Below are 15,279 nucleotides of genomic sequence, written 5' to 3' on the forward strand. Positions count from 1 at the left end.
AAACCATGCAGCAGAGGCTGGAATCATCGTTAACAAGGCAGTTATATCAGGGACAACCGGAAACTGTGGCACAACAATCTTATTAACCTCTCTAAGATCAATCACAAATCTGTAAACAGGTGGCTGTGAAGGGTCCGTTCGTTTTAAGACAGGTAAAATCGGACTATTGCAAACGTTGCCTCTTGTCTCTTCAATCACACCCTTATTAATCAAGTCGCCGACAATGTCTAACAATGCTTTCTGGCCTTCATTAGAGATTTTGTACTGGGGAATACGTGGCAGTCTGACATTAGTCTTTAAAGTCACCACGTATGGCGGTATCTCCAAGAGGCCCACGTCATTGGGACCAGTAGCCCAAAGGGCATCCGGAAGGGATGACAATTCAGGTGGCATTGTGTTTTTAGACAAGTACATTGGGGAAATCACTTTCTTGCCTAATGTAAGTTGTACTCCTGAAGGAGAACAGTACAGTGTAGCATGCAATCTTTTCAACAAATCTAATCCCAGCAAATTCTCACCACAACCTGTTGTCAGAATCAGGGGTGCTTTCAGCTCGCAAGGCCCAACAGAAAGTGACATGGGACTAGAAATCGGGTTCCTAACCGGGGCGCCAGAAAAACCTACTAAAACATTTATATCGCCAGACAAAGGTGCGCCAGGGAGTTTTGAATGCATGATTGAACTCTTTGCAGCACCAGTGTCTAGCAGAAAAGGCTCCGTTACATTTGCTGTAGTCACATCAACATACGGTCCACTCTGATCCACTGGCACTGAAACAACTCCCTCTCTCTGTCTATGGCTGTCCTAGTAATCACTACTTTCTGCATCACCGTCCTCCACATAATAATCATTATTGTAATACTGGGCCGTATTACTAGTCGCGTTAGCTTGCTGATCAAAGCTATTAATGGCGCTTTGGGGCGGAAGAGGACGCGCGTTCTGGGGAACACTTCCACGCCCTCTGCCTCTAGGAGCTTGCTGACCACCCCTACCTCTAGCGCCATACACATTACCGTTCCGTTGCATTAATTTAGGGCAACTATATTTATAATGACCTTCCTCTTTGCAGTATGAACATTGGTTGGGACCCACAGGGACACGTGGTTGATAATACCCATTCATTTGCTGATTGTTCTGAAATTGTTGGGGTTGGTGATAAACACCTTGGGGTTGCCTATAATTATTCTGACCTCCACGTGGTGGATAGGCCTGCTGTAAAAGGACCTTTGTCTTTAATTCCTTTGTTTTCTTCTCTGTCCTATCTTTCTCGTCTTTATCTCTATTTTCATAATACTGTGCAGTAGCCAGTATTTGCGCTGAGGAAGAAACAGCCCAAGAACTCTCTGAATCTTTCAACTTTTTACACAGGTCAGGAAGTAAATTCTGCACAAACTTATCCACAAATAACCGTTGGCCACCCTCAGTACTCATATCCTGCCCACTGTGGTCAATAAACGTTTCCTCAAACCTAGTAAAGAAGTCTGACACTGTCTCATCCTTCTTCTGTTTACACGCAGATAACTTGTCCCAATTTACGCGCATTGCAGGCATTAGTGTCTTCATATATGTGATGATTCTACCAGGCAGTTCAGCTACTAAAGGCTCAGGTTTCGCGCCACCAGTTTGTCTAGTATCAGCAGCAATAATGTTAGCCCATGTATCCCCTAGTTCTGCATCGTGATCTGCATTACGTATTGACCCCCATAGAGGCTGTGGAACAACATTACCAAACAACATGTCTATGTCTGCCAAATTCATAACGCATGATCCTGCTGTTTGTGACAACTCTTTATAATAACCTGCTGGGTTTTTACGGGGATCGGGTAATGTCTGCTTAAGCGCTAACACCTCAGAGCGCTTCCATGGAACATGCACCCAAACACGTTGGAAATGCGCTGGCACAGCGGGGTTACCACCGGCAGCTGCGACTGCTTCCTTCCATACCGGGGGAACTTCTCTCATGGGGTATTGTCGCGCTTTTACCTTTTTCCCCACAAGGACATCTTGTTCAAACAATGACTGTTGACAATCATCATTCCTGAAGGACAATACAACTGCAACTGCTTTATCTATATCGCGGTCCACGATTATACCAGTTCCAAAATCAAACCTCACTCTACACAATTCCTGCGGGCTCGGATTTTTACCACTATCCTCCAATTCTTCAGAGAGAAATTCGCACATTTTCTCAAACACATATCTCTGTTTTGGGGCATCCCATTGATGGAAAACGCTGACAACTGATTCCACATCATACAATGAAGGGAAAACAATCCATCTACGCGCCATGCTGTCTATTACCTTTTTCTCATCAGGGTTAGGCAATTGACTACGCAATTGCTTACGCCGTAAACCAGGAGTCGCACCAGACGACTCAAAGAGAGGCGACATTAATGTAGTAACCACATTAGCTAAACGCTGTCGCGCTAAAGGAGAAGTTGAAGCGGAAACAGGGGGAAAAACAGAGGGAAGAAAAGAGGATGTAGAAACGGGTACTGGAGTGGTGCAAGGAAGAGTGTTAGGGGAGGCAGCTGCTGAATTAGGCAAAGTCGCAGGAAGTGCGGGGGCAGTTGGAAACACAACTGGCAACCCTTGAGAGGGTTGCGCTACAGGGATAAGAGCCGGCTGCAAAGCAGCTGGCGGTTGCGGCAAAGCTTGCGGCATATTGACTGGAGGAGGCATATTCACAAGCTGGGGAGGCGCCGTGGCATTTTGCACATACGGGGGTGGCGAACTCAACAAATGCGACATCAAGGGATCTTTCTCCTTTTCTTCTAACTCATTCTGCTTAGAATGTGGTAAAGCTGGGTAACATTTGTCAATCCCTAACTTGCGCTGCCTGTGTAATTGCTCGCTCATCTGCTCCTCCTCATTGTCTTTAAATTGTACAGCTGCTTGCATTACTGTCATACCTTTTTCTCTCTTATTCTTTTTCGCTAGCTTAATTTCCTTTTGTTTGGCTTCCTTTCGCCATAAGCGGAAAGAGTCAAACATCGCCGGCCGGGCTTTCTTCTTAAACAATTTAATTTCCAAATTATCTAAAATATCGGTATCAAAACTACCATTTTGGGGCCATTTTAAAACACCGTCTTTTCTGGTGTAGTGGATCCACACTTCGTTATATGCAATGGGGCCTACGCCATGTTTTACATAGAGCTCATAAGTTGGAGTTCCAACCGGAGGAACCGGGCATGATTCTTCCAGCTGGAAATCTCTTCCACAACCCAAACAAAATATTCTACCAAATATTCTAGAACCAGGCATCTTCGCTCACTAGTCTAGATCCAAACGTCAAAGGATTATCGATTACGATATTCTCGTGAATACACGAGTCCTCTGGCTTTGGGGTTTGCAAACACCAAATCACCTATTACCAAATCAAACCAAACGATCCCGAAGGATACCAAAACAAATGGGAGACGCTCCACGTATACTTAACTGAATATTGCTAATCGATGGCGTCACCAGAAGACTCTCTCGATTGTTTCGCTCTCTCAAACTCGTCAAGGGTCCAAAACAGGTCGATTAATCAGGGCAGCAGTCCTTCGTAGCCGTCGGGACGCGGAGAACCTCGCAGAAAAGACTTTCGGACCACGTCGACATGCAGGGGTCGATGAAGTGGCGGCCTTCCTCCAGAATTTCCACACGAAGCTCCTCACGAACCTCTGGCTTGGACTGGTACCGCTGAAATCGTCCCGAGTTGGGCGCCAAACTGAAGTACTGGGTAATTTAGACCCAGCGGTGCAGGGACACACACCCTATGACTTCTGGGTTCACCCTGTTCCGGACCTACAGAAACACAGAGTCTTCTGGGTGAAGTCAAAGAATCGTTTATTGGCTGCAGACCAATGACAGGTATCCTAGAAGTACAACAGCGTGTATGTTCTCAGGAGACTGCTGAAAATCATAGGAATGGACTTCATCTTAAATACCCTTTTTCCTGCCTCAAGCATACATTCCTAGGTTTTATGATACGGCAATATGCAAGTGTACATTACAAAGAAAAGGCAGAGTCATGATGACCATCCCACATTCCAGTTCGGCCAGCCCACAATGATTTACACAACAAGGTTCAGATCCCACATTACATGTAAACAGATCCCCCCAATAAACATGAGCATCTCCTGTTTTGGGAACCAAGTCATAAAGCAGGAACAGCCAGGTGCGAAAGAGATTAGCCAGGGGCTTGTGTAGAATGAAAGGGTTTTATGACGGGTCAAGCCCTGATGCTAATCACAGGTGGAGAGAGGAAGGGGAGCTCGTGAGACCAGTTTGACCCGGGGCAGCAGAGCCAGCTGCCCAGGTCACAGAGAAGTCAGAGAAGAAGCCCATGTACTGTGAGGCCCGTATTTGCTCCATTATAGCCTATGTGAGGGCAATGACAAGATGGCCACTGCTTCCAAAATGGAACCCGCGTAGTGCAGCAGAATAACGTGTACACAGTGCATTCATAGCTAGAACGATAAGTAAAGCACTCGTACATGCCGCATTTACCATTTGCGGTTCGCTAATACCAAGATAGACAGGGGTAGGGCCCTGTTCCCTACGTGGTCCCGAATATTAAAGTACGACAGACTGCAGTGCAGTGCAGTGAAGTCGTGTCGGTGAAGTAAGTTGGCAGTGGCAGTGTAGACCCGGCCCTGATAAAAAGGTGCCGGTGCTAAGCACCGGCAAGCACCAGCACAAATTAAGCACTGCTTAAATCACATATTTGTCTCATGTGTCAGTGAGAGAGAGTTTCAAAATCCATGGGAATCAACATAATTTCTACCACTCAGCTTTCCTACACTTCTCTCAATAAAAACATCAGCCCTCTTGTGTGGGTGGGCATATCATCCATGACAGTAAAGATTGTTCTTTTTAATTTCCGTCTTTCTGTAAATGTTGGTAGCTGCTCTTTGGCACAGGGTCCACTTGCACCAAGGGAAACATGCCACTGCACACATTTCTGAAAACTAGACAGAGAGAGCAGTCCAGAGCGGTGAGGATTGCATGGATCTCACTACTGTTCCTTACCAAGAAAGCCCTGCAAATGTTACTTGGGATCAAAATCACAGATTTTCTCAAGTTACTGTGAGAGAAGGATCTGGTGGTATTAGGAAAGTCCCACACTTCTTCCAATAAAAACAATACCTCATTTCTTTTGGTGGGTCTATCATCAGCAAAATTAATAAGTCAAACCGCGGCCTTGTGAAGTCAATGTAGTGCCAATAGGGTCTTCATATGGTTACAGTTTTGATCTGTTTCAATGACATGTGTTATGTCCATCTACACATGGGGGAAGGGGTAGGCAGCGTTTTTATTGGAAGTGGTGTTGAACACAGGTTAGTAAGACGTTGTCCATTAGCTGGAAGTGCCCGAAATAGCTGTGACATAAATATGTGAAAATGGGCTTTTAGACCCACAATTTAATGTTATGCAAGAAAACCATTCATGCACAACTCCAGTTCCCCAGGGTTGCTAGGTTTTAAAAATGCAGAGTTTCTAGGATTCCTTGTGTCCCGGCTAACCCAGGACAAAATGCAACAGCAATCCCTGTGCAAAAATAGATGAATTGGGTTTTTTTATGCATAATTTTGATATTTGCAGGGAGTCTGTAAGAAAATATGCTAGGATCCAGGCATGCCACACCACCCTGGATTCCCATGGGTTTCTAATTTTCAGACATGTTTGTGGTTTGGTGGGTTCTCTAGGTGTCAGCTGATCCAGGGACCAAATACTAAAGCTATTTCCCATGACAAGTGAGAGGAAAATAGGATGTCTTTATATGTAGATTTGACATATGGGTTAGCAGAGAGGTGATAAACCCCCATTCTGCCTCCTCCAGTGGGCAGAAATACTGACTGATGCTCAGTGATGGAGCCTGATACCAAGATAGTGCAACACCCCACCCCATTCCTTTTCTCACTTTTTTCATGGTAGTCTGATGGAATTTAAGTCCCTCTGGTGGGCAACTCAGAGGCATAGCAAAGGCCCCTGCAGTGTGGCGGGAGCAAACAAGGCTTATCCATACTGGAGGGGGCCCCCGCAGCCCCTACTGATGTGTGTGTGTGAGGGGCCCCTTCATCATATATTACAGGGGGGCCCACTCACGTTTTGTTAGGCCACTGAGGCCATAGGTGTATCAACCCCTATCTCTTCCTCTTGGGGTTAGAAAGCACAGCAGACCATCAAGGATAAAGGTGAAAAACAGAGTGGTTGAAGTACATGTTTATCCTGGCACTGGGTTGCAGTCCCCAACCCCAGATACCTAAAAGTATTTCTGTTCCCTGAGGTAGACGTTTGGAGGGCTCACCTCATGTCTTCCTGCAAAGGGGGAAGAAACCTCTCTAGAAAGCAGGAATTGGGGTCGATTAAAGGAAACATTTCGGGTGACAGCCCTGTCTTGGCATCAGGTCCTAATCAACTGGCACCAAGATTGCCTTTGCACCTCCCAGGGGGAGGCAGAATGGGGATGTTTACTTCCTCTCTGCCAGTCCATCTATCAAATCTATGCCCAATGGAATCCAAATGTCCTCTTGTTTTGGATGTGATGGCTGCTAGGTAGGTAAGATCTTAAACATTAGCTGGGAATCATCTGCAACATTATTAAATAATATGTTTGTTAGATTTCAGCTGCTTCATCAGCGGAAGAGAGATATGAAAAATTGATGGGACTGTGACACACGGGGGGGGGTCACCACAATTAAGGAGCATCCGCATGAAGGTATATTGTGAAGGTCTTAATGCTAGCATACCATCAGCTATGAAATAATTACACTAGCTGAAGCAAATATTGGATCTCCTGCCTGTGATCTCAATTTTTGCCAGTCACAGGAATGCTGGGTATCAGGATTTAGAAGATAAAATCAAATGGGCCCCTGTTGCATTTTGGTATGGGTTCATCCACAGATGACCCTGACCAGAAAGACAATAAGGGATGACGTGGGAAGGCAGTTCTCGTGTTCTGTCCCATGAATGAACTATCTTACCAAGGCTGCTCGTTGCTTGGGTTTTCCTTTTTATTATGGATAGAAGGTATGAACTTAGTTAACTAATCAGTGAGTATATTCTATAAAAGTCTTGCAATGAACAAAAATCTTACTCGTACTGGCCATTTAAAAACTTTGTCTACGAGCCCCTAATTCGCTTCAATATGACTTTCATAGCAGGTACGATCATCTTTCCCAAGGTTGCCAAAGGGTGATCAATCATGAACGCATTTCTTTTTTTTTCTGCCTATACATATGTAGACATAATTAATAGTAGAAAAGTCATTATGAATATACCATTACATCCTCCTTCATTATTTTATGCTGAATCTAACTTTCTTGGGACATCATTAAGATCAGAGATATCCTTGACTAACATTGTAATGCAGTCTAGGAACAGAGGTCAACTTTCTATTTCCTGCAAATATGTGTTCTTGAGTTTAATTCAGGCTTCCCATTGTGGTTGAGGTTGTGGTTCCTACAGTATTCAATATGTGTTTGCATTGTGTTTTACCCTTTTTTGTGAATTATGGTCGAAAAAAGCGAATTGATTGATGGATTTCACCACTTATACCAGTCCATGAGGATTCGAAAGCCAAGTAACATAACATGAGATAACTTAATCTAATAATGTTTAGGACGTTTTAAGTATTTGCTCTATGATAGTTTACCGTGAAAGTGCCAAGCTCTTTGGGCATCTCGTGTCAGTGGGTGAGAGAGGGTGAACAAGTCTGTTCTTTTAAAAACGCTCTGTGTGAAGCAAGTTATAAAAAGACACACTCACCTTTTCTGTCATTTCGTGAGAGTGGTGAAGAGAGTGCTCTCGTTCCAAGAACATCCGTCTTTGCTCAAAGCTGGCCAATCGGCAAGTGAGCCACGAGGACACTGTACACCCACTGATGCCAATGCAAGCGAGAGACATGGAGGCGAGGTGCAGAGAGTATAGTGAGGACGTCTTCTTGGACAGAGCACGTACAAACTGGAAATTGAGTATTCCTCCAATAAGTCCGCATATACAGCAGGCTGAAAATAGGATCATCTGTATGGGATAAGATGAGGCACAATAAAGGAACGTCACAGCGGAGAATATATAGGTATAAAATAGTAAATCACTATAAAGTAAAGAGAAAGAAATGCATCTGCAAGTACTTACTAGCACATAATCCCGTATTACACAATTATGGTTACAATTAAATACTATAACCCTCTGGGTTTTTGGCTGCTACAAAATAACAATTCCCACCCCATATGCCACAAAATCCATAGCACACGCCCAAGAGGACTTGTTTTGAATTCTCTGGCGTCGTTTTTGCACCGTCGTTTTGTCACTTTTTGTGAGGCAGCGGCAGTGTAAAAATGCGGCCCATTTACAACATGACACATCTAGTTAGATGCATCAGGTTGTAAAGCCCTGCATCCCATTATACCTGTTTCAGGTATAATTTATGCAGGGTGGACGTTCCCCTGCAAAAAGCCTTGTACAAGTGACTCAGTGAAATCTTGTAGATTTCACTGCGCCACTTCTAGGACGCCACTGTGTCAAAACATTATGCCTGCTTGGAGCAGGCATAAGGAGTAACACAGCACAATGAGGATAGGCCTCTCCATGTTGGAGTTGCCTCATGCTTTCGACATGACTCAAGCAATGCATGACTTTTGCGCCAACAGATGAGTTAGAATTTCTAACACATCTGTCAATCCTTACGCCATGGTGCGCCGTATTGTAAATACAGCACATCCATGGTGGCGCAAGTGTTTCTCAGGGTGGCCCAGGGAAAGTGACGCATCTCTACCGATGCATCACTTTCTTGTAAATCTGCCCCACAATTGTTTATTACACTAAACAACAAGACTAGACAATAAGCCATGAATAAATTATAATACATGTCAAAGCAAACAATGCTGTACCCAATATCATGCCATGGATAAAGTCAATGGTTCACTGAATTGTAATGTCACCAATGACGCCATTAATGTAATTTCTGAAGGCATCTGCCTCATAATGTGTGAGGGCATGTGAAATATCGGGACGAGTTATGGATTTCACAGCGGGGGACCAATATGGCTTGGGTAGTAGACCCTGAGAGATGAATGCTAGGGATTTTTAGGTTTTGATGTGATTAAGAAAATGCGTTTAACGGGGCTATTGTTAGTAAACTTTGACGTTTTTTCCTATGGGAATATTACATTGTTTGTACAACTTGAACCATAATGTTTTTAAACTGTGCTTTTTTTCACTCGATTTCTTTGCTTTATTTTTTAAGAAACAGTAGTGGTTGGATGCCCATGCCCCCTATCTGTCCCTATCCCAACCCAGCCATTCTTGCAGCAGCAAGACCCTGTACACACCCACCAACACATCCCAGCGTTTGGATGAAGAGTCTGGCCGCATGTCAGGCCCTGCAGCCACATACGTGTGCATCCTACCAACTTCTAAATCTAACCAGGGGTCTGAAAACTTATTTATCTTTTTGTATTTTTTTTACATTCACAAGAGTTTGTGAAACTTACAATTCACTGAAACTTGTGAATTTATGAAAATGGCTGCTATTTTTTTCATACAAAAAAGCAGCTGCTAGCTTGAGAATTAAAAAATAAAATGTTATTTTACTGAATGCTACGCGCAGTTTTACTACTATTCATAAAATGTTTTCACTTATATAAATTCACAACCATCTGGTATCTAGAACAAGTCATCATGCTTCCCATGCTTTTTGTCAAGTTTCTTTCCACAATACTGAATTATAAAATGGGAAGAAAAGAAATGAAAACTGATCACAGTTCATGAAAAATTCAATCTGATCTGACAGACAAAACTAATAAAGGTTCAAGCTCGGGAGTTTAACAAGCAACATAGCTCTAAAATGTAAATATTTGCTGCCCAGCAATACCTTTTTAAAACGCGAATATCTCAAAAACTACAGAATGGACTTTCACTAAACCACAAAAAGAATGATTTCATGGTGTCACCTGAGCAGTATGTGGGTACTTCTGTATGACTTTCCTCTTAATACGTCCGTACACAATACACAACAATGAACATATATGCCTAAAACAAGCTAAAGACATTGGCTTTACCACTGCTTGTTAGCAGTTGGCGATGAATAATTGCATTAAGCCTGGCCAAGAACAATGACCAGTGTGAATCTAAAGCTCTTCTTTGCCTTAAAGGGGATCAAAAAGCTGACTCAGCCGGCCTCTCACCAAGGGTACTTATGGTGAAGAAGTGGTGGCAGTTTACCTGAAAAGACTCTGTTGTAACATGTGCGTAAGATTTGACTCTGGCCAACAAAGGGTTTCATCTGTCCAAGGTCGATCATATATTTGTGTATGTATGACATTAATCACATTCTAGATACCTTCTCCTGTTTACATGTTTTATGGTGGGTAATGAGACTGTCTGACATTGGGTGGATTTCACCTTTTGTGTAGGGATGAGCGGAACTCGCGGCGTTACCTAACACTCAGCGAGATTCTGCAAAGTTCAGCGAGTGGTGGAGTTTGGTACGTCGCCCTGCTTGTGCTGATTTTTAATGCCAGGAGCTTGTCCTGCGCTGTAAAATCAGTGCAAATGGCATCACATGGCGCCAGAGGGCGCTGCTTCTTTCTGCTGCTCAAGGAGATTTTCTACTCGAGCGGCAGCTTTCTCAATGCGAAGCGCTGGCCCGCAATGAAAGATTTAGCTGGGAGGCGGTGTGGCGCACAGTTTTCTAACTCACCAACTTAACTCTGGTGAAACCTGCGCAAGAAAAAACACTGCCACACAACGGTTGGTGGAGTTTTTCCAATTCTCTGCGCTCCAAGCAGAGTGCGGAGCAGGCAAAACTCTACAATCTCTGCCAGAGGAGTAGAGTTTACCACCCACCCCTACTTTTGTGCTAGATTCTGCCAGTTATTGACTATCCTGGAAAGCAGTCTGGGGCTCCTGCGTGCTTAGAAATGGGAGCCGCACATCGAGAATGTAATTGGGGTTTTTGTTTCCTAACACATCTCAACTAGCTAATCTCCTACCGCTAAGATGTGTGTGGTCTGAAGAACTCACTTTGGATTTTACCCTTTTATGCTGATGAAAAGCTTCCCGTCAAGGATGATAATAACGTACCTGTGCAATACTGGCCATGGGACCTTAAGGGTGGAGAGGTACTTCCACAACAGGGAAGTGGGAACGGGTACATCCTGGCAAACAGTAACCACAAACAAAACAGCATCCAACCCAACCTGAAAACAGGAAAAATAATACTGAAGTGGACTAGCTCTCAATATGAGGTGTAATGGTTCGCTGCTACCACTATTGGGAGCCTTATAATCGCCCTAAAGGGATACCTGGAGTTGATGGTGGTTTCTTAGTCTTTAACCCCCCCCTGCCTTTTTCTCACAAGAGCTCACTGGAATACGGTTGAGCCCACCCTGGCCTTTAGGAGCCAGGGTGCCCCTGTGATGAAGCATGAGTGTGTGAGTGGAATTTAACAAAGAGGTTTTGCTGTCAATAGTTTTCCTGTTTTCAGGTTGGGTTGGATATTGTTTTGTTTGTGATAATAACATACCCCATTGTGATAAGAAATTGTCATTGAGCGTAACATTGTCACAACTCATGTTAGTTTTTGATCTTGTCATCGAAAAGAACCAACAGTGGTTATTCTTATGCCAGAACTTTGCGGTTCTCTGATTTTTCCTAAAAATGTCTCTAACAAAACCACTTTATCGATCGAACCTTCGCATGTCACCTGCATTGCAATTGCACTCTGTACAATTCAGAACTTAGGGCCTGATGTATAAAGTGTTTGAACTGTTGCAAACCCTCAGATTAGGTAAAACTGAGGGTTCTCAACCACTACAAAACTGGCCTAAACCCATTTAACAATTTGGAACAGGTGTTTTGAATTTTTAAATGGGTTAAGTAAACATTAAGGATGCTCTATTTGAAAGGGGCATATTTGGGGCATCCCTTCCAAATATTGATTCCTTAAAGTATGCATTAATGTTTTGCAACCAAAATCAGGTCACAAAACATTGCTATTTTACCATCAATCCCAAACTTATGGTAAGCCATTTGCAAAGGAGAAGGGGTGCCCAGGGGACCGCTTCCCCTCTGAGAATGTTGACAAAAACATTTTATAGGAGTAAGCAGTGGGCCATGGGACCATGTTCTACTCCTAAACAAAGGTTTGTTTAACTTTTCCCTGTCTAACTGCAACTATTTTCACTTTTAGGAGAACGGGTTGCATTTTTTAAAAAAGATTGCGTTATTTAAAAAGAAATTCCAGACATGCCTGTGACTCTAGCCAATCGTTGTGAGTTGCACTTTATGGCCAGCCTCATGCATATTTGTGAGGTAGGTCAAATTGTGACCCACTACAATTCGGAATGTTTGGAACTGAATATTTGTACACAGGTGAGCTCATAAAATTCCTTTCCATTCCCAAAAAGCTGGTGTGCAATCTGTGACAATTCAGGCTCTAACTGGGGTATACAGTAATATCATTAGTCAAGCTTCATTTTGTCTAGATGTTTTATTGGAAGAGCAGTACCTATATTTGTCACTTCAAACTTATCTGCTTTTATGCACTCTTTGTGTAAATGCATGCTTCCTACAGCAGGTAGGACTATGGGTGTCTTTAAGCTGGAACACCAACTACAGAGGTGAAAAGGGGTGTCAGGCTTCTGCACCTGACTGTCATCAATCTCAGTGAAGAGTCATCAGGAAAAAGACAAAAAGACAGATTTCACATAGAAACTTCCTAACCACTCACAGCAGATTCTACTATTCCACACTCATCCATACTATCCTCCAAATGGCAGTGTTATGGGAGACTAATTAGCAGTTCATTGCTAATGTTGGGCCTCAGTGAATTTCTAAAGACAGGCCTCCTTCCCTCACTTCAGAGTATGTATCTCCTCCCTTCAGTAGGCAATACACTTCCACCATCTGGGGAGACTGTCCTCAACCCCATCTGCAACCATGCTAAACCAGGGATGTTCAAACAGATTCCACTTGCTTTTCATAATGAATGTGAGCCAAACTTTAAGCGTGAACATCAAAAGATATTTGATTCAGTATTTACATAATCTCCTTTTCAATGTTTGCTTTATTTACCCTGTATACTCTACAACGTTGCTTTGATCATGGGGTTACTGTTGCCTTTGAGTACAGCCTTAACCTCTCAATATTTCCCTACATTTGAGTCTATCCATTACTTTATGCTTCTAGCCCTTGGGAGGATTAGTTGTTTTGCTAATGCAGTGGTCTAAGGGCAGTCTTTCAGGGTATAGACTATTGGCATAATTCTATTGCATATCAAAAGTACCAAATATAGCATTATATCACATGTAAATAATGTTTATTTCTACAGTTTTGCATCCTAAAATTTAATTCAATCTCAAACATTGGCAAAGTCAATAGGTCTGGGGTTGGCTGCAGATTTCTGGCAATTCTTGTTTTGTTTTATAATGGTGTGTGTATGTGTGGATGTGTTTCTTGTGAAAGGGTGGCATGCTGTAAATCACAATGAGGTCAGCCAGTGACTGAAGTGGGCTGATACATTTCCCTTTAATGTATGGTGGAGTGGGTGGAATAAAAATATGATTGACACAAACCACAGACTTATGGATGAAGGCTGACTGAAACCCCTACAATTCTTTACGTTATACACCTAATTTTAGTAAAATCAAAAGATCTTGAGTAACTCAGACATAAAAAAGTCAATCAATCTGGCATTGGCTGCAAGCTTCTTACCTCTGAGAAAAGAAACAAACAAACAAGCAAACAAACAAAAAAAAGAGAGGAAGAGAAAAGAGAACGAGAAGAGAAAAGGATAAAAGAGATTACGAGAAACAGAGAAACAGAATGAAAAAGAGGAAAGAGGAAGGAACGAGAAAGAGAACATATGACATTAGGAAAGAGGGACAGAAGTAAAGAGGGAAAAGGAGCCAGAAGGAAAGAGGGAAGAAAGAAGGAAAGGGAAGAAAGAAGAAAGGAGTGAAAGAAGGCAAGAATGAAAAAAAGCAAGGGAAAGAAATAAGAAGAGAAAGGGAGAAGAAAGGAAAATAGTTAAGAAAGAGAGAATGAGCAAAGGAAAGAGTGAAAGAAAAAAGGAAAGAAAGAATGAAAAAAGGAAAGAAAGTAAGGACAAAAAAGAAAGAGAAAGAAGGAAAGATAGAAAGAATGAAAAAGCCAAGAATAAAGAAGGAGAGAAGATCAACAAGAAAGCAAAAAGAATGAAGATAAGAGAAATTAAAGAGGAACAAAGGAAAGAAAAAGAAATGAAGAATGAAAAAAGACAAGAAGGAAAGAAAATAAAGAAAAAGAAAGAGAGAAAGAAGAAAAGGGAGAAGGAAAGAGAAAGAAAGAGATAAGGCAAGAAGGCAAGAAAAAAGACAAGAAAGAAACATACAAGCAAACAAAAAAGAAAGGAAGAAAGAATGAAATTTGTTAAGAAAGAAGGAGAGAAAGAAAAAAATTAAAAGAGGATAACAATACAGAACAGTTTCAAATGGACACAGTCTCACCAGTATGCTGTAAATACCCCAAAAGGAATTTACAACCGCATTGGCAGGAGATGGCATCTGATAAGGATTGTATGTATATCTGAAGTGTCAGGCTCTAAACACAAAGTAATTGCAAAGTAAAAACAACAACACTGGCACTGAAGGGAACTAGCTTATTTGTGGATGTGCTCCTTGTGAGAGAGCAACATGCAGTTACTCAAAATGAAGTTAACCAGCGGCTAAAGTAGGCTGACCCCTGTCCCATGCTATGTGCTGTAGTGTTTCGAAGCAAAATATGAATGGCAAAACAACAGACCTATGGACGAAGAGAGGTGACTGAAAGCACCTGTATGTAAGTATACTATAGAAATCAAAGTAAAATAAAAATGACGCAGGCCCCCAGTCAAAATCCTCTTGGATGATCACTCTAGAGGAAGCTAACAGCTATTAATATATGGGCACATATTTATATTTATATATATATATATATAGATGAAGCTCTTCATTTCAAAAGCAGTACATGGCAAAGAAAGGGAACACGTTAATTTTTGCATTCAGCTCTCTTGCAAAGAATTTGGATGTGCCTTCCTTTGAGCCACTGTTGGCAGTAATCACTGCCAAATTATCACCAACTGTGGCATACGCCTGCGTTGCGATGCAAGGGCAGGATGCATTTCTTCTGGGCAGGCTGCAGGTCACTAACTACAAGCGGATGTTCTGCCTTCCTCAAAACACTTTTCTGGCAGAAATAAGATTGGCGTTAGGGCTCACAAACAAGAACTTGAGAGAATGTATGCTACAATAAAATACTGGTACAAATACA

General features: G+C 42.5%; 1 protein-coding gene across 2 annotated transcripts in view; it reads right to left on the minus strand.

Annotated features, from left to right (window-relative positions):
• The window catches only part of TMEM196 (transmembrane protein 196), a 445,343-nt gene that overhangs the window by 136,730 nt on the left and 293,334 nt on the right, over positions 1 to 15,279 (minus strand). For both annotated transcript variants that reach the window (XM_085630035.1, XM_085630034.1), the window contains exon 3: positions 7,756 to 8,010. In XM_085630035.1, coding sequence (XP_085486161.1) covers positions 7,756 to 8,010 — 255 coding nt within the window. The remainder of the gene's footprint in view (positions 1 to 7,755; positions 8,011 to 15,279) is intronic.

Source organism: Triturus cristatus, chromosome 10 (genome assembly GCF_964204655.1).
Source record: "Triturus cristatus chromosome 10, aTriCri1.1, whole genome shotgun sequence".
Taxonomy (NCBI): domain Eukaryota; kingdom Metazoa; phylum Chordata; class Amphibia; order Caudata; family Salamandridae; genus Triturus; species Triturus cristatus.